This window comes from Gallinula chloropus, assembly GCF_964237585.1.
Source record: "Gallinula chloropus genome assembly, chromosome: 4".
Taxonomy (NCBI): Eukaryota; Metazoa; Chordata; class Aves; order Gruiformes; family Rallidae; genus Gallinula; species Gallinula chloropus.
In genome coordinates, this window is record NC_140088.1 from 3,909,752 (window position 1) to 3,929,426 (window position 19,675).

General features: G+C 46.2%; 1 protein-coding gene across 1 annotated transcript; it reads left to right on the plus strand.

Moving 5' to 3' along the window:
* Positions 1 to 9: 9 nt before the first annotated feature.
* On the plus strand, positions 10 to 15,241 carry ALKBH1 (alkB homolog 1, histone H2A dioxygenase). Its single transcript, XM_084262927.1, has 6 exons — positions 10 to 150; positions 2,909 to 3,017; positions 7,356 to 7,518; positions 10,744 to 10,834; positions 11,954 to 12,147; positions 13,374 to 15,241. Exons 1-6 carry the CDS (start codon positions 25 to 27, stop codon positions 13,795 to 13,797), a joined length of 1,107 nt encoding a protein of 368 aa, XP_084119053.1. The 5' UTR covers positions 10 to 24; the 3' UTR covers positions 13,798 to 15,241.
* Positions 15,242 to 19,675: the final 4,434 nt, after the last annotated feature.

Genomic DNA, 19,675 nt, shown 5'->3' on the forward strand with positions numbered 1-19,675 from the left:
ACCGCCCTCCGCGGCCTGCCCGAAATGTCGGCGGCGGCCCTGACCCGGGAGGGCGGGGAGGACGCTTTCCGCCGCCTCTTTCGGTTTTACCGGCAGCGCGACGTGTCGAACTTGCAGGGCGTGCTGGACTTTTCCGTGCCGGGGGCCCAGGTAACGCCAGGCGGACTCCCGCCTTCGCCCTGTGGCGGGGCCGGGCGGCCGCGGTGCTCTGTCTGACCTCGTCCCGCCCTCGGAGCGGGGCCGCGGCCTGGCCTACCTGTTGCTTCCCGCAGCGCTTGTTGGCTCTGATTTTGCCCCTTGATGGGTGTGAGACGCTGCTTTCCAGCGCTGAGCTTCTTACGGCTCCCTGGCAGACCAGTTGTCTGACTGGGTGATGCTCTGAGCAGGGCCCAGGGCCTCTTTCCCTGTGAGATCCAGCGCAGCCTCACCCAGGCTGCCCCATGGGGTGGCTGCCTGGGGAGTTACCGAACCCTGGCTGAGGGTATGAGGTGCTGCCTGGTCATAGATTTACTGCTTTTATGTTTATTTAATCTTATGGTGTCTAACTCATTCTCTATGCTGCAGTAAGGGATCTCTAAGCCTCTAATAAAGCCTTGTGTTTCTTGGGGGAGGCAAAGGAACGTGGGGATGGGGGGGAAAATAAAAGTGAGTTTCATTATTAGAGCTGATGCTGTTTCCTGGGCCTTATCTTGTCCCTGAAACACCTGGGTGAGCTGGAGAGGGGGCTGGGATCAGCTTCTCCATGCTGTGTCGTGTGTGCCCAGGGTTCCCTTTGGTGAAGCTTATCCTTTCTTACACCCCTGTAATAAAGGTCTAGTTTAGATGTCAGGAGAAATCCAGCTGTTGCAGTGGATTAGGAGCATGTCTGGAAGTAGTAGCCATCGTGGTTAGTAGTTCAATGTGTCTTGAGTGATGGGAGAAGTGAGACGCTGAGCTAATCTTCTGTCACCTCATGGAAGGATAATGGATATCTGCTGAAGTGTTACTAACCTGGGATCTTCTATATATGAGCCTATATGAAAAATGGGAGTAGAAAATGTGGTTAGAATGAAACTTTGCCAGATTTTTCATTCAGATGCTTCTTTTGCCTGTTCTATTCCAGTATATGTTTTTCTGTCTTTCAAGACTGTAATTTTGGTATTGTTAACAAGGCACAAAACCTGACCCATATGGAACTGTTTGAGGTGTTGGCATTAAACAAGGGAGTTGTTAACATTTCAGCCTTTCTTGAGCTTGCAGCAATCCATTACCTCATAAAGGATGCCAGCATTGCAGCCCTTCTGGGAAATTCAAAGTACTTGAAAGCATCACAAGCATCTGTCCCCTCTCCATAGCATTCTTTTTGTGCTTCTTACCTTCTAAAATCATTTGATAGCTTACTAGTGAAAGCATCTTTTATTCCTCTTTCCCCCCTGGTTAAAAACATCTGTTTTTTTCTCTTGAAGAAAGAGCTACAGGCCAGGCAGCTTGGCCCAGATACTATTGTCCCTTTTCTTTCAGAAAACTGCTTCAAGTGATCGAGCTCTTCAGTGAAGTGTGACATACCCCAGCTGCCCTGTTACCAGGCTTATTTAACTGATTCAGCACACGTGGCTCTTCAGCTTAGAAACAGCTCCTGTTCTCCAGAAGCCCTGGCATCAGCCAGTGTGTAAGCAGTTAGAGAAGGCAGAGAGGTGACAGAGTCTTAGTTGGAGGCTGAGCTTTCCTGGGGAGGTTCTGCAGCCAGGACTCTGAACAAAGCTCTTCAGGGCTGGCAGTTGCACAGCTACTTTTGGCAGAGAGCTGAGAAAGTGTTCAGACTGAGTGTGTTGCCACAAGCTGCTGCCCAGAGCTAGCTCAGAGTTTTGGTACAAATTCTATGTATGTAATTTAGATTTCCTGCTCAGAAAGTGGTAACCAGAGCTGCCAACCTGCAGAGAGACCGACTGACACGTTGGCTACTGTGGTCTGTGTGCAAAGACCTTCATTTAATAGGCACTGTGCACTGTGGCAAACCAAGTCTTGCCTGTCTCTGCCTGCTTGTTCCCACCATGCCTGGCCAGCTCTTTCCTTGTGCAAGCTTGTGCTTCTGCACAGCCACGTGGAGAGCTGGGCTGGGGAGCTAAGCCAGAGCAAACCCAACCTGCTTCCAGTCTGAGACTGTTCCCGCTCGGAGGGGAAGGAGGAGTGGGAACACAGTGGGTGGGTTTGTTGGGTTTTTAACCAAGTGTTGGCTTATTGCAGCTTAAGCACATGTGCTGTGGTGATCCAAGGGAGTATGGCAAGAAAATAGATTTTTGTGAAGCCTTTAGCTGTTGGCCCTGCTGTTGGAAACAGAAGTGGCAGTGTGGTGTTGGGAACTTACAGGGTTTGTGTGGTCTTTCATGTGGGGCAGGTTTGACTGCTTCATCACTCTCCTGCTCCTCTTTAAATTGCCAGTGACACTAGTCACTACCCTGTGGGATCATGAGCAACTTGTATTTGGAACACTCTTTGAAGGTCTGAAGTGTTACAGGTACCAAGTACTGCTCTGTAACGGAGCCTGGTAATAACCAGAACATTTTAGAATGATGAGGCACTGCTATGAAAATGGACTAACAGAACTGATATTTTTTCTTACTGGTATAAATTGTTTGGGGTTTTTATGAATGGAGGATGTATCTTCTGAGCTTCAAGTGTTGTAAAACAGCTGTAGGTACCTTTTGATTCTTGTGTGGAGTACATGGTAGCTCTTCAGCAGCTACCAGAACTGTGTTCTGGTCACAGTTGCTTAGACAATAGTTCTGTGGTACAGTTGACATTTTCAAGAGACCTTACCTTGAATATAGTAGCACTCTGTAAGTCTTACAGGTTTTATTTTTGGATGAGTTTTGTATTTCTTTCTCTCTTTTTTTTAACTTTTTAACCAGATCTGTTTTTCTTTTGCCAGGTGTTCAGATCACAGCTCAGTATTTCTTCAGTCAGTGATCAAGATGCCTACAGAGCAGGATTGCAGCCAGTTAGCCAGTGGAAAGCCTATGGCCTCAATGGGTATCCAGGTAGGTACTTCTGATTTCAAGCAAAATGAAACACAACATTGTTGCTTTGGATTCAGGCATCTTTTGACTTACCTGCCTTGCCCTGCCTGACAAAGCTATTTTGGTTTGCTGAACTGTAATGTCATTTAAAGTGCTGGAGGACAAATTAGTTTACTAAAGGGTGGCATGTGACAATATATATAAAGGTGAGGACAGAAGAACCAGTTGTTTTGCAGTCTGATCAACTAGAGCATCCCTTGTGAGAACTGATTCCTGATTGATAGAGAATTTAGGTTTCAGCATCTGTTTTTCCTCAATGTATAGCCTGAAAATGAGATGAATGACTGCAGTAGTCATTTCAGGGCTGAAGCATGGCTTCTACTTGCTGGGGAACACTGAGTACAGGAGGTGAGTAAGAATCTCTTGTCCTATTCAGGTTACAGAGTAATTCAGTTAGGTCATTTCAAAAACTGAAATGGGTACTAGGTTTGCAGGTTACTGGGTAGAACCACAGAAGGATGTTCAGTTGGAAGGGGCCTTTGGAGGTCTAGTCCATCTTCCTGATGAAAGTTTGAAAGTTAGATTTGGTCTCTTGGATCTTTGTATGGGTGAGTTTTGGAAATCTCCAGGGGTAGGTGTTGCACACCCACTCTGGGTGTCTGTTTCAGTGTTCGGCTGCTCTTGTGGTTTCTTAATACTTTTTTCTTTTTCACCTTGCTTCTAACCAAAATCTGCCTTGCTGTCATTTGTGACTGCTGTGACATCTGGCTGTGCACCCCCGAGAAGAACCTGGCTCCACCTCGTCTGTACCGCCCCTTCGGGAAGCTCCTCCCAGCGCAGCCCAGTACGGCCAGTACGGCGCTGCCCTCCAGTGCCGCCGGGGCGCTGCGGACTCCTGCAGCTCGGCCTCCCACAGCCCCGTGCCCCTTGATTTAGAGGTGCTCCCTGAGCACAGCCCGTGCTGTTCCCTGGTGCAGGATTATCACCGTGTCACTTCAGAGGCTCTTGCTGGACTGTTCCTTTGGCTTGCCCAGTCCTTTTCAGGACTGTGGTAGCCTCCAGTGTACCCACTGCTGCCCAAACTGAGTGTTTCCTTTGTGTGATGAGGCTGAACGTGGCATCATCCAGACTGTTGGTGGATGTGTAGTCATCAGTCTTGGTCCCAGCATCAACCTGAAGAACACAATTCATAACAGCTAGTGCTTCAACTTTCACATCCTCATTCTTTAAGCCTGGTGGCCCACCCAGCTTTTGCTCACTCTTAGCTTACCCATAAAATCTGTGAGCTGCCAGTTTGGGCTCCAGAGGTGCTGCAGGAACCAAATGGAAAACTTTGCTAAGGCCAGGGAAAGCAGCATCCTCTGCTCTCCCCTTGTCTGGGCATCTTGCTGTAAGCAGGCAGTAAGGCTGGTTAGACACAGTCTGCCTTCAGTAAATCCATCCTGCTCTTTCCAGCCACTTTGTTTCTGGAAATGACTGTCATGAACATTTGCTCCATACCTGTACCAGGCTGCTGAGTTTGTAGTTCCCCAGATCCTCCTTATTTCAGGGATTTTTGTTTGGCATTTGGGGTTTTGTCACGTTTCTTTTGGCTCATTGGAACAGCACTTGGTGTCTGTGTGGTTTGCTCTGAAGCCAGCCTACCATTTCTGAAACTGAGGCAGCCACACCAGCTGTCTGGCATGGTTAACTCACAGGGAATGGAATAATTCAGGAGAAAAGCTGCTCTTCTGGCCTCCCTAAATTTCTTGTTCCACTTCCCTGTCATATTAGAACTGCCCTTGCTTGTCATTTTATGGCTGTCCAAATGTCTTTCCTAGCAGTAACATGGGTGGAGGGGATTGCAAGTGTTCCACTTACCTGTGTTTCTCTTCACAGTGCAAACACATTAACAACTTCTTGCTCCTGTTTAGTACCATGTTACGTATGGACAAGAATAATATTTCATTCTCTCCCACCTGCCTTTATCTGGACACCCTGTAGCACTATGATATTTAAACTGCTGCTCCAATAGCTCTCTAAAATAAGTGAACAATTTCTTTAGCTTGTCTGTGGGCACGTGGAAGTGAAGTCATTTGGTTTTATCCCTCAGTGAGCAAGGAAATATGAGACTAAGCAAGCTCAGTGAATTTCTGTTGCAGTATGGGAGTTCCCCAAGATGTGGGTGATGCTGTCTTTGGGGCTTTGTAACTGACAGGCATCGGTTTTATGAGAGGTTACTCTTGTTGCTAAACATCCCTGTGTCTTAACCTTCCTACAGCTGAAGCTGGAGACCACTCTCACTGGGTGTAAATTAATTCCTAGTGTGCAGCAAGATTTTGCTGTGGTAAGAAAACTGCATTGGCCTCCTCAAGGCAGATTGCTTTGGTATAAAGATGCCCAAATAATTTGTCTCTTGCCCATTCCACTCAGGCCAGTTCTTTCAAGGCCATGAATTTCAACTGTGTTGCCTTCAAAGCTTACCTGTAGTGTTCCTTAGTCAGATCAGGGAGATTGTTACAGAACTATTATTTCTTGCTCTTCTCCTTCCCATGTGTGGTAAGCCACTGATTTCTACCACTGTTGGCCCTAGCAGGAACTATTGATCTTGTATGTTAGCACAGAATTTTATAGTAAGACTCTGCAACTGTTAGAAATTTGGGGGCGTCTGTGTTTCCTGACATCAGAGGCATTGCAGCAACCCCTTTTTTTAGTTGTTCTCACTTCTGTACATCTGAACTAACCTGGTTTCTTTAGGAGTAAGCAGTGGAAGGTTTGGAGAGATGTGAGCATGCTCTGTGCTTCTGACACAAAAGTCATAAAACTGGTATTCTTGTTATCCACTCTGTGTGTCAGTATCCCCCAGGCTTCCATTCCCTCATTGATACCTGGAGAGAATACACACACAGTGAAGTGTAGTGTCATGAATGTAGTGAAGTGCTTTGAGAACCCTGCATCAAAAGCTGTAGACAGAAAGGGAAATATTATTCTGCTCTATGTAGAGGCCAATAAAAAGTAAACTTAATGCTTCTGGCAAAGAAACTTCTTATAACCAGACCTATCAGAAGGCTGCCACAGTCTGAAGGTGAAGGGAATGGAGTGCAATGAGTGGCAGTATATTATTAATACACTGAAGGCTCTTTTTTTTAACCAGTTAATTTAATCTTGTGAGATCTGTGAGGTATGCTGGCAGGAGGCTTTTTCTGTGCTTTTATTACCACTTTCATAAGGCCACAAGGCAAGTTTGTATCCTACTGAGACTCCTAGTCTTGCTCCTTCCCTTTTCATCTATTTTTGTCTCTGTTTAACTTGATATAACTGAGAAGTTCAGAAAGACACAGTAGGGCAAAACCTTGCACCCTCCTTTTCCTTTGTTCCTCCTGTACCCTTATCTTTGTATGTGAATTTTGTGTTGGTGAGTCTTGCTGAATTGACAGTCTTTGAGAGAGTGTCTTGATTCTCAGAGTAGGTACAACAGAGATTAATAGCATCCTTCTGTCAGACACTCCTCCATCAGTGCTGTTGACCCTGGCCTGGAAGGAAACACCCCTGGGGTGCTAGGGGGAAATCCCAGTGAAGAATCTGGTTAGCTCTCTTGGTGATGTCAGATCTTATGTCAAAGACTCTTACATGACCCAGACCAAATCAATCCATTGCATCTCTGCTAAGCCTCTTACTTGGGCTGCTGCTTGAATTCTGCCTGAGGTGTCTGGCTAAATTAATGTGCAGGCCAGCTATGTGTTTATTTTGTTTCATTAATTAACAATGACTGCCAAGTATTTATATGCAGTAAGACTTAGCTGGAAATAAGCTAATGAAGCAAAGGTGAGGACAGTTTACTTTGCTAGAGACATGCTCAGCCTGTGGACTGCTGTCTGCAGCTTATGACATAGAAATAGCAATAAGACAAGAGAATGAGTTCAGAGACAGCAGCAAGGTTAGTCTGAAGTCTAGCAAAACCAGGCCAGAATGCCTTTAACTTCACAGGACTCAAGAGAAAAATCTTGCTGAATCATTTCAAAACCAAATCCATTCCAAAGCCATTTGCTTTCCAAGTCTTTCCTCCTTATCTACCTGAAATCAATATGCCTTACACAGATATGTCCCTTATTGTCTTTTTTTCACTTGACCAGCATTTGCTGCTCTCCCTGCCTTCTACTTTATGGACACTACTGGTTTATACTGGAAAAGAAAAAGGGTTTTAACTATTCAGACCTGTTAGTAGGTTTCACTGGCTTACATGCAGAGCCAGTGGTTGTATGTATGGTGTTTTTTCAGCATCTCAGACCCCTGTCCTTTGCTCTAGTTTTAGTGGGGGGGGGAAATAAAAAAATATGCCTAATCATAGTGCTTCCCAAACCCCTCCCTCTTTGCTGACAGGGTTTATTTTCATATCAAACCCTTTCCTGCCGGGCTGCCAGCGTCACTGGGTGAAGCAGTGTCTCAAGCTGTATCCTCAGAAACCCAATGTCTGCAACCTTGACCTGCACATGGCTCCTGAGAAGACCATTGACCTGTGGGGACAGAGCAAGGAGCAGCTGAGGTAAGTCCACAGTCACCTTTGGTGGTCAAAACTAACTGAGACAGAAAGACCTCAGCTCTGAGAAGGTCTAAGAAAAAGGAGCAGGGAAAAGAAGCTGGAAAAGGTTGTGTACATGTTGGCATCATACAGCTAGTGTCAGATGTGGCAAGTTACAGGTGGATTCTTCCTGGCTTGACTTGTGTCCTTGTTAATCCTTTGCTTTCACACTCACAGTGGGATTTTCTAGTATCATATTACTCCAAACCAATCAGTCAAATGTACAATAGTGGCCATGACTGATGCCACGGTGCTACAAGTGGAAACATGGAACCATGAGATCTCTCTAGGCCTCAGCTTTCCTGAAGCAAAAACCCTCTACCTGTGCTAGCTCCTCTTAACAGCCAGCTTGAACCCAGTAAACTGGAAGTGAAAGGCTGTTACCTGCACTTTCTGATCTTACCAAGTCAGCTAGTTTCTGTTGGGTTTTGTTTTCTCCAAAGAATTTCTTTATTTTAGTTTGGGTGGATTTCTTTTTTTGTAATTCAATCTGAGATGGTGACTAAATGTACCATTTCAATGGAAATCCTGTTTGCTCTGAAAAATTCCCCCAGTTTGAGTTCTGTGGCAGAGAGCTGCCTTCCCTCTGCCTGCTTTTAGAAGTTAACTGAGAATTTGTCCAAGTTTTTAAAGTAGAAGGTTTTAAAGATGTTGTGGTTTTCTCAATTAGTCACCTGTAAAAATACATACAAGGTAGATACTGTTGACTGTACACAGTCCTTTAGTTATTTGGGTATTTAGCATTTCCTTGTTGATTCCATTGCTGTTTTTTTCATAATAATTTCTTTGTTTCATGTGATGGGGTGACCAGAGTGCCCTACAACTCTCATCTTCAGCCTCAGTCTCTTAAATGTCAGCATGTCCATTTTACTTACATCTACAAGATATGGAATAGCAAAAGCAAGATTTGGACTTCTAAACATTAGCACCAAAAACAGAAGTTATGCCCCCATTTGTGTTTCCTGGACTTGGCCAGAACTCTTACAGAAACTCAGATGTCTTTTTTTTTAATGTTTAAAACACTGACTTTTACCTTTGTGTTCCATCAAGGAAGAAAAATTGTTCTTTGAAAGTATTGTGTGTGGTGCCCTATGGCTGAGAGAGGCAGGGAACTGTTCCAGCTTGACAGACCTTTCCCAGCAGCACCTCCTGCATGCACAGAGAGTGAATTTGCAGCTGAATCCAGTTCAGCTGGAAACGGTGTTAGGAAGAGTGGTGGCTGGCAGAAACACTGGCAGGTTAATGAAGCACTTGCCCGAGTCTTCAATGACCAAACTGCTGTACTTGTGCTTGTACCTAGGGGGCAGCACAGCAAACTAGCCAACTCGTTCCTGGAAATCTGTGCTGTGCTGTCTCCACGAAGTGGATTTTGGCTGTTTTCTTAGTGCTGGGGGCAGTTAAAAGTATAAAAGGAGGTAGAGCATCCCTACAAAGATTAGAGACACAGGCAGACAGGTAGAGCCCAGTGTGTAAGGAAAAGGCTGGGGGAATTTGTAGATGCAATCACTTACCAGTGAATAAAGAAAAAAGAGAGCTTCAGATCAAAGCCCCCCTGCTGTTTAGTGTTGTTCTTTCTAATATAGATACACCGGGATTTCTATGTGCTTTCTTGTAGGAGCACCTGCTGCTACAGCTCTAGGAACTCATTTTTTCAAGATAATGCCAGTCAGACTTTCCTCTCCTGAAATCCCCTGCAGAATCCCAAGTTGTGGGAACAAGGACCCACTGAGCACGTTAGGATTCCTGCTGTTGTGCAAGCACTCTGGCACTGTAGTGAGGGAAGGGCACTTTCAAAAGACACCTGCTAAAAATGTTTAATTATGAAGTGTGTCAGTTGCAAGATGCAGGGGAACTCTTCCCTTTTCTAAATGCTGTGTTACCTGCTGTAGGCTCAGTAGATTGTTCCATGCATTCTGACATGTGTTTTGACAGTTACTGTGTTGCAGCATTATGGTAATTGCAGTTGCTATTACCCTATGACAGAGGTGGAAACTGGAAAGATGACTGACTTTCAGTAATCACTGAGCTATGAGAAATTACTGAAGATAAAGAAATTGGCCTTTTACTCCTGTTCCTGGCTTAGCTTAGGACCTGTACAGTGCAGGTGAAGGGCAGAAACGAGCTGGATATATAGAAATGCATGTTAAATGCAGATGCTTGGCTGAGACTTGACCGTGGCAGCACAAATGTGAGTCCTGTTTTGTAAAAGAGAGCATGTCTTACTGAACTAATGAGGCTGTAAATGAGACTCAGCCATCTGGTGCTGCTGTTTACTGGGAGGCTCTGAGTACAGTTGCCTTTTACTTCTTTCTCTGCCATAACATGACTTAGCTTGAGAAAAGAAGCTGTAATAAGGGGACTGGAACATAGATCCACAGCATCCTTTGTGTCTTTCTCACTAGCATGTTCCTGTCTGTTTCACTATAGTAATGCTCTGTAGCTCTTAAGCACTTTTCCATAAGCTATAGTAAAAGCCCATCCCTGAGGTCTCTCCCTGCCTTCACCACCTTCAGGTAAGAATGGTAGATGGGTGTGTGGCTGCCACTTGAGAAGAAGAGTTTTCTGTCCTGCATGGCAGGCTGGATAGGAGACACCTGCAACCTAGACTTTGATAGGTGTGTGGTCATACACAGAGCTGTCTTGCTTCTTACTGAACATTGAGTCAGCCTGTCCTAAGGACTTTGTGTAAAAGTGCCAGGAGGTAGAGCTAATGTTTCTTTGCAGTATCATGCAGCTTGTTGTGCTTCACTGTCAGGTGAAGCATTTTCTGTTCCTGTCAATTCCAGTGCCTAAAATATTTTTCCCTTGTGTTTGCAGCTTTTAGATCTTCGCAGATTCTGGCTCTTTCACTTTGAGGTGCTCAAGTAGTACATGCTTAATCCTGCCTTCTGAATCTGCACCAGTTAACTGTGTTGTCTCCATCAGATAACCTGTTATGTACCAAGTTGAAAACAGAAGCTTTTAAACTGACAGCAGTTGGCAGCACACCCTATAGCTTGCACCAGTGGCATGAACTGAGTTTGCAAGGTCTCTGTAGGAAAAATATAGTGGCACTGACAATAAGTTTTGCACTGATAGGTTTAATCAGCTGTCATATGGATGAGTGAATCTCCTTACTGTGTGCTGCACTGCCAGAAAACCCCTCAGAAATTAACAGAGACCCTATTTCTTCCCATCTTGTCTCTGCAGAAGGAAAGGTTCTAACAAACGGGAGCCCAGGAGCTTGTTGGAGAAGCTGCGCTGGGTGACCCTGGGTTACCATTATAACTGGGACACTAAGGTATTGAAATGAATTCTCCTCTTCTCATAGCTGTAAGCTCTAAGGATGGCAGAGGAGGGTATCATGGAATAAAATGCTTATCCTACAAGCCAGTCTTGAGGAGAGGCTGTAATAAACCATGCCTGGAAGAATGTTCAGTATGTATTAGTTTACTGTGAAGGATTTAACAGCAGAAGTCTGTTGCTGTGTCCTTTCCTTTGAAAGGTACCATGGTAGGGGTGTAAGTGAGCATTTTTACCTTACCAAAAGGGGTAGTCACAAAAGCATCCTTAACTACTTAAGGTGAGAATGACCTTGACTAGTGCTCAGGAGACAGCTCCTTCTGAGAAATGACTCTTTGGAGGGGTGAGTGGGAGCAGTGGGAGCTGGAGGAGACTGCTGCTGATGTGACTTTGAACTTAAGAGTCTGAATGAGTACAGTTGTACCAATTAGCAGCTATTCTGAGGCTCTTGACAAAAAAAAACCCTCAAAAAAACAACCTTAAACTTTTTCATAAGACTGAGTCAAATGGAGGCTGAAAAAGGATGGCAGAGTAAACATGCAGTCTTACCAGCATACTGCAGGTACTTAACCAGATCTGCTTGCAGCCTTATATTTACCAGGTCAGCCTGTTACTGGGTGGCCTTAATGAAAACTTGGTTATTCCCTTCCAGTCCTCTCAGAAACACTCATGGGGGAGAGAAAAAGAAGGTTTGCAATAGATTCCTGTTTGCCTTACTATTCAAAGAAAGGAACAGAAATGCTTGTTTCAGAGCTCTGTTGATGAGATACAGAACACTCTTTCCGTTGGCAGGTTTAGGTGGTGACCAAGTAGATCATCAGGAAGTTGGTACTAACCTTAGGTACTAATCTTACTGACTTCCAAGTTTTCCATCCAGATATAACAATTAACTTTAATCTGACAGGCTCAGCATAGGCCCAGAATTAAATGACAAATAAATTACATTTGCTGTGGTTGTACTATTGTACATTTTTCCAGGTAAATCAGGCATTCTTCTCCATGACTATGAGTCAAACTTCTGAGTTCTCATTCAATCTTTGTTGCCAGTTGCATTTGCTGCTCTGATGTTCTGGGTGTGGTTTGTTTGTTGTTTTTTTTCCCACTCTCCTTCCTCCAGAAGTACACAGCAAATCACCACACTCCTTTCCCCTCAGACCTTGCATTCCTGTCAGAACAAGTGGCTGCAGCCTGTGGGTTCCGAGGTTTCCAAGCCCAAGCAGGCATCTTGAACTACTATCACTTCGACTCCTCTCTGGGAATTCATGCCGATGAGTCTGAACTAGACCATTCTCATCCCCTCCTGTCATTCAGGTGAGTCAAGGAGAGCACTTGAGTGTTGTGGAAGGATTGGTGGCATATGGTTACAGGAAGTTGGTATGATACAGTTTGCTAATTGAGTACATAATCTTCACTCAGAAGATCTGAGTAGTAGGAGGTTGGAGCTCAAGGGTGTAGGTCTTTCTTTGATAGAATCGTAGGCTGGCATGGGTTGGAAGGGACCCCAGGGATCACAGAGCTCCAACCCCCCTGCCACAGACAGGGACACCAACCTCAGGCCTGGAGCTACACAAGGCTGCCCAGGGCCCCATCCAACCTGGCCTTGAACACCTCCAGGGATGGGGCATCCACCCCCTCTCTGGGCAGCCTGTTCCAGCCCCTCACCACTCTCTCTGTAAAAAACTTCCCCCTAATACCTAATCTAAACCTTCCTTCCTTTAGTTTTAATCCATTCCCCCTTGCCTGCCATTGTCTGCCCTTTTAACAAGCTGATTCCCCTCCTGTTCCTCTGCTCCCTTCAGGCACTGGGAGGCTGCAATGAGGTCCCCCCACAGCCTTCTCTTCTCCAGGCTGAACCAGCCCAGCTCCCCCAGCCTCTCTTCGTAGGGGAGCTGCTCCAGCCCTCTGATCATCTTTGTTGCTCCTCTGAACCCTCTCCAACAGTCCCACATCTTTCTTGTATTGGGGCCCCAGCTCTGGACACAGGACTCCAGATGGGGCCACACAAGGGCAGAGTAGAGAGGGACAATCCCCTCCCTGTCCCTGCTGCCACCCCTCTGCTGATGGAGCCCAGGATACCGTTGGCCTTGCGAGCTGCCAGAGCCACTGCTGGCTCAGGTTAAGCTTCTCATCTACCAGAACCCCCAAGTCCTCCTTAGCAGGGCTACTATCAAGGAGCTTTCAAGCCTGCTTGAATAACATGGATGCAGTAGAAGAGTGGAAGAACTCTACACAGTGCACAGCTTTGTTTTAAAGCAGCAGAGTGGCAGTTGGGTACAAGTAGGCAAGGATGAAATAATTCTGCAGGGGTTCAGACCTGGCAGGGCAACTGCTCAAACCATGGCTGCCCTGAACCAGGCCTGCTAGTCTGGTTTCCATGTTCTCACTGTGAAGCTGTTGCTCGGAGTCCATCTGCTCTTGCTGGGTGGGGTGGTTTGGGGTGTTTTGGGGGAAACAATTTAGCTGCTAATATTCTCTTACTCTACATGAGTTTGTTGAATTTATTCTCTCTTCTCTCTCCATCCTCACCCCACCCCTAGTTTTGGGCAGTCCTCCATCTTTCTGCTGGGGGGCCGGAAGCGGGAGGAGGCCCCAACAGCGATGTTCATGCACAGTGGAGATATCATGGTGATGTCTGGCTTCAGCCGCCTGCTGTACCACGCTGTCCCCCGGGTCCTCCCCAACCCTGAAGGGACGTCTTTGCCTTCCTGCCTGGACCAAGCAGCTTCCTCAGAGCTGCCTGTTGGCTCAGTCGTTGAGCTCAGCTCAGAGGAGGATTGGCAGGTCTGTGCCAAGTACCTGCAGTCTGCCCGCATCAATATGACGATTCGGCAGGTGTTGGCTGAAGGTCAGAAGTTTCCAGAGGAATCTGGGACAAACAGAAAGGGCCAAACACCCTCTGAAGACAGTCACCATCAGGAGAACAGCAGAGCTAAAAGACACAAGCCAACTGCAGACAGCTGAGACCGGGAGGTCGTGCTGACACGGACTGGACAGGCAGCCTCCATGCAGGATTGGGAAGTAATGTCATCGTTCTGGAAGTCACTGGTCTGTATTTGGATTAATAAACTCCTGCAGAATAGCTGTTGTCCTTGCTGTCAGAAATAGGTTGGGGGAGAAAAAAGAATTTAAAAGGAGAAGGGTAAGTTCAGGGCTGGGACTTGGGGCTGAACTCCCTTGCCACGTTGTTGACTTTGACTGTACTTGGGTCTATTTAAGTACCTGTATGTCAGAGAATTTTAAGCTTGGTTCAGTGATGCTCATCAAATATTTCTGAAATCATTGGTGAGAAAGTGCTAGCAAAAGATGCATAATTGCTGTGTGTTAAAGAATCCTACTGGGCTTGTCTGGCTCAGCTGAAGTGTGGTAACCAGTATGAATGAGAATTGGCCGCTGCGTGTGCGAGACCTGCCTGAAGTAACTCTCTTGGAAGTGCTGCTACAGTGAAAGTTGGCTCAATGAGCAGTAACTAGCAGCTCCCTTGTTACCTGTTGTAAGCCTCCTGTAGTCCTACATTCTCCTTTTGCCTGCTTATGAGTAGAATGGGTGGGATCCTGCATACCTCAGACTTCAGAGAGAAACAACTGGGGGCAGTATCTACTTAAAATACCTAGTAGCTCCCAACTGGGTCTCCTCACAACAGGATGTGACTGAGCCCTACATCCCCACTCTTTCAAAACTGTGCCCTACTAAGTGCCTGCAGATTATGGTCCTCAGTCCCAAGCAAGGGAAAGAATGACTTGCAAGTAGAAGCAAGGAAGTTGAAAATTAAGTACCTAAAAAAACCCTAATCAATGGCTACCTTTGTCACCCAAAGATAAATACATTGAGACAAAGCAAAGCAGTAGGTATTGTGCTAGTTCTCTTTAAGAGTCAGACCTTCCTATCTGCTTTTTAATGCAATTTTAATTGTTGGAGTGGAATGCACTGTCCCTGGGGTATTTTGTTGCACTTTCCCAATGAATAAACTTACTCAGTTTTTAAATTAAAGATCTCTATCAGTTCTGGGCTAGCTTTTTTCTTTTCTTTTTCTCCCTGCTAGTTATTTCAGTGTATTGTTAATGCTGCTGCATCCCTTGTGCTGTTCCCTGCAGGTTTCTTTTGGACCTACTGCCTCTGCCATCTGCCAGCTCCAGGAGAGGAGCTGTGTCTGCAGGGCTGCTTTGCTTAGGGGCAGCTCAGGGTTTGTTGGGCAGTTTCAGGGAGGTGTTGCCTGCGGTGTCAAAGTCCAATTTAATATGTACGTGGCAGCTTTTCCTCACAGGGAAAGTGTCTGGTCTGCTTATTTCATAGCAGGTGAATGGGTGTATGTGTGCAATTAATTCCTTATACAATACTGCAAAGAGCTCCAGTAATTTAATGTCTGAAATAATCAGCTGTGGATTTTAATATCTTATTCTGTGCCAGAAATGTGTCCTTCCTGTATCCTAGCTGGAAATAAACCAGGCGTGAGCCCTAGGAGAGTGAATACTGTTGTGCAGAGAAGTTATAATATGTCCAGAAAGAAAAGCTGACTGTGAGTCTCAGGAAACAGCAAAGCTGCTTTGGTGGCACCTGAAGGTGGGGAGGGGGATTGCCTCTTGGTAAACAGGCAGCCTGTCTGCTCTTCACTCTCCAAGGAAGCAAAGATCTGCAACTCTCCCCTGGAGAGGCGAGAAGACAGTCATGGAACTAGATGGCTTTGGGCTGGAGCTGGCTTCTTTGTGTGCAGGCTGAGGTTCTAGTCCCTGGTTCTCACTTCAGTCTTCAGTTCCCTACAAGTATATACCACATGAGCAACCATTTATTCCAGGACTCAGTTGTTCCTGTGACTGAAGGATGAGAAGCCACACTGCAGTTTATAGTTGTAGTAAATACTGCCAACTACTGCCAGCAGTTGCTGATGGGAAGTATCCTGTCCAGTGAGGCCTTAGGTTTAGCTGTGACTGAGGAATGTGCCAACTCCCTGGCTTGCCATCAAGCTTGTTACTTCATGCCAGTGTGAGTGAGAGACAGCTCTGGTTTAATCCTGTGTTAAGACACACAGAAATGGGATTGGGAAGTAACTGGGCTGAGAACGGGGGAAAGTCATCTGTGTACAAAGAGAAATGACTCTAAGGGCGAGTTCCCTGGACTGCCTGCCCCAGGGAAGTATTGCTTCTGTGACCACAGGAGCATGGACTACAAATGGGCAAACCCCAGGAATTCTCTGGGTTATGGCTCTGTGCTTCCAGAACCATGTCTTCAGGGAGGCAGCACCAGCCCTGGGAAGAAGGTGAGGAGCAGGGCTGCAACCAGCAACACATTCTGCTGATCCTCCTTCCAGGACAGAACCACTGACCTATTCTGTGCAGCTGTTGGGCTGTGACCCTGCACCTCCTCTGGTTTGGTTCATGAAGACACAACAGGATTTGTCCTGGCACCACCAATATTTGCATGCTGAGAAAATGCCTCCAAAGGAGGAGTACTGCCTAAGGACACAAGCACAAAGTGCCCTTAATGGCACAGGGGCTTCTGGGCTCTCCTGCTGGGTGCAGCTGAGGGGAGGGAAAGAAGAGGTCAGCTGGAAGGTTTCCTCACAAAAAAAATTAATGTAATGAGCTGATTACAGGAAGATAATCATGTTTAATTGAAGGCCACCTGGAAATGAAGCCTGTTGATTACCACATGTACTCTGTCCATTATGTGACCTACAGACAAAGCTAACTGGGACAATTAGGTGGGTTTTTAATAATCAAGAGGAAAGGGGAAAATAAAATCTCCAGGCAAACTATACTCAGAGCAGAGTGGGATGAATGCTGGATGCAGAAGAGGAAGCTGACTGTACAGACACAGGCTTTTCTGTCCTTTTCAGAGTTCTGTGCCAGAGAAGTTGGGTGTTACACACTGGGCTGCGGGCTGGAGTGCAGGGCAGGTGTCCCACACTGGGCTGAGCCGCGCCTGCTGCTGCACTAATGCTCTCCCTCTGCACCCAGTAAGGGCTGGGGGTTCTCCTTGCCCCTCCTTTTACTGTTAATATATCTATAGAAGGAAGTTTTATTACCTTTTACAGAACTGGCCAGCCTGAGTTCTAGTTCAGCTTTAGTTGAAGTCCCCAGTAAGGACGAGGGCTGGTGATCAGGAGACTTCACCTAGTTGTTTAAAAAACAACTCCTCAGCTTCCTCTTCCTGGCCAGGTGGGCTGTAGTAGACTCCCATCACTGGATCTCCCTGATTTCATGCTCCTCCTGATTTTTACCCAGAGACACTCAACCCTGTCATCAGCACACTCCAGCTCCAGGCTGTCAAAGCATTCTCTGACACACAGGGCTACCCTCACCTCCTCTCCTACCTGGCCTGTCACGCCTGTATAGTTCATAACCAGCCATTGCAGCACTCCAGTCATGTGAATTATCCCACCAGGTTTCTGGGCTGGCAATCACATCACAGTCCCCTTTACTTACAAGGACTTATAATTCCTCCTGTTTGTTGCCCATGCTGCATGCCCTGGTGTAGATGCACTTCAGCTGGGCTATCGATCTTGTTACGTCACCTTATGGACAAGAGCTTGGATCTGTCTTCATCTACCCGCTGAAGTCATCCTCATTCTCTGCAGCACACCTGAAGCAGAATAGATTTCACACAGAAAAGAGACTTGTCGATGACAAGACCTGTCTTCCACTTAATTGGGATGCAAAATTAATTGAGCTATAATCCAGTGTGCTCTAAGCATACTTAGTTCTGATGAAATCATAAAACTTGCCTGGGTCTGAACACGTTCCCTCAAAAAGTTAACACAAGTACATGGACTGCAGAAATTAATGGTCCAGAAAAATAAGTCACTGGAGGCCTCAAAAGACCCATATATAAAAGACCTTTTTGGATAATCTCTATGAAAGAAGAGACTTAAAACCAGCTCAGCTGAGGACTTAGGAGTCATTTTTCCCCATGTGATCTCTCCAGTGTTTAAGACATACACAGTACACCCTTACCCTGAATCAGGGTATTTAAGAGGGTCCCTCTCCATTACCTGGCTACCTACTAAACCTGCAGGAACTTAATTAGCTGTGAAATTTATGCCAGCTATCAAATCTAACTGAAATATACCAGCAGGTTTCAAAGTTACTGGACAGGAATGTGAGGCCAGAGAGCAACCCATGCACAGAGCATGGGAACAGAAGCCTTATTCCCTTAGGAAGCCAGGCTCACAAGCCCACTTCTATGTTCTTAATGCAGACTTATCTGGGCTTTTCTAGCAGGTCCTGTGCTGCTGGGCTGTGCTCTTGGGGTCCCAATCAAGTGAGGAACAATCTGGAATACCAGCCCAGTAAGCATCATCCCCTGCTTTTCGAAGTATATGGGTCCTCTTAGGAGGAGCTAACTCTGCACAGAGACTCTGAACAGGTTCATCAGCTAAATGCTTATCTTCCCAAGGTGGTAAATAAGGCTCTGGAGCACAACAGGGAGCCAGACCTGATTTTTATTCACAGCTAGGGCTTGTATTCAGATAGGCATCGTGGAAGGTAGCTACTGCTTCCACTACCCCAGGGGAGGAGGAAGGAGACAGAGCCTAGAACAGCCTGCAGTAGCTTTCCCTCTCTGAAGAACAGAGATGTTTATTCCTCTGGAGAGGGAAGGTTTTCAGCTTGTGGAGGCACTTCCCACCTCATTTTCCCAAGTCAGTAGGGAGAATGCTCTCTCTGACCTTTTCCTGTGGTGGTGTTGAATGCTCTCTTCTGCAAAATCCCCCTGCTTAGTAGGGTCTCCCCTGAGCTGCTCAGTGCAGCCTTTCCCTTCCCGTGGCTGATCCCACACTCAGCACAGAGGTTGTGCCCCCCTGCACCCTCCCTCAGCGCTCTCACTTCCTTCACTAAGCGCTCAGCACTGCTGGCTGGGCTGGAGGAGGCTGCTTGCCCACAGCACAGCTTTTCTAGTGTTTCATGGTCTCACAGTTCCTCCAAAAGGCAGCTAGGAAGGCCAATTTACACTAAACCAGAAGCAGGGTGAGGTGGGACTCACACTGACATGTAGGTGTCCCACTTAGGGACACGGTTTAGTGGTGGACTTGCTCATCTTAAAGGTCTTTTCCAACCCAAACAATTCTGTGAGAGACAGTGAAATATTCTCCAAATATTCTTGATGAACCCATGGAGAGAGAGTAAAAAGTGAGGCAGCCTGGAAGACATACTGCCTCTTTCTTCTCTGATGCTGGGAAGTCAGCACTATACATTAGCTTTTAGCTTCCTTCTAGGTGAATTTAAAACTCATTCTGTATTTACTGAGGAAGGCCAGGAGAATCAATAAAGGCCTTGGCTTTCTAGAGGTGATCATCTCACCAATCATTTCTGTCTCTGTTCTGTGCTAAGGGCTTAGATAAGAAGGTTTTGTTTTTGTTTTCCTTCTCCTTAATGGATGGGTTTCTTAATTAGGATGGGGGAAAAATGACTGCAATTTTGCTGTGGCAAATTAAAACCAAAATGAGGTAGCAAAGAGCAGGGTCTGGAGGAGAGGGGGCAATCAGAGACAGCTATTGATTCTGAAATGATGGAGGAGCCAAAGGAGAGCACACAGCCTGGAAAGGAGACTCATCTTTCAAAGCACTGCTCTTGCTTAGAAACAATCAGTCCAGGCAGAGGTGTTGGTTGTTGCTGAAGCTTCAGAGTTAGCTTTGCTTCCAGACAGAATTTAACTTCTGGAAAGACTCACTGTTTCATAAGGGGATGGCTCCTTAGGCAAGTCTTGAGATTGTGGAGCTAGGAATCATGGAATGGGGCTGAACAACAGCAAACCTGAATGGGGGAGCATCAAGAAATTCTTAGTAATCATAGTAACACAAGAATGCTTGGAAATAGGTTCTGCCAAGGAGGAAGAAAAAGTGCCACTG

Bases quoted from the DNA above. Each gene is read 5' to 3' on its own strand.
- ALKBH1 (XM_084262927.1), top strand. From the start codon at position 25: ATGTCGGCGGCGGCCCTGACCCGGGAGGGCGGGGAGGACGCTTTCCGC. The intron at 151-2,908 runs GTAACGCCAGGC...TTCTTTTGCCAG, and splicing joins TTTCCGTGCCGGGGGCCCAG to GTGTTCAGATCACAGCTCAG. The intron at 3,018-7,355 runs GTAGGTACTTCT...CTTTGCTGACAG, and splicing joins TGGCCTCAATGGGTATCCAG to GGTTTATTTTCATATCAAAC.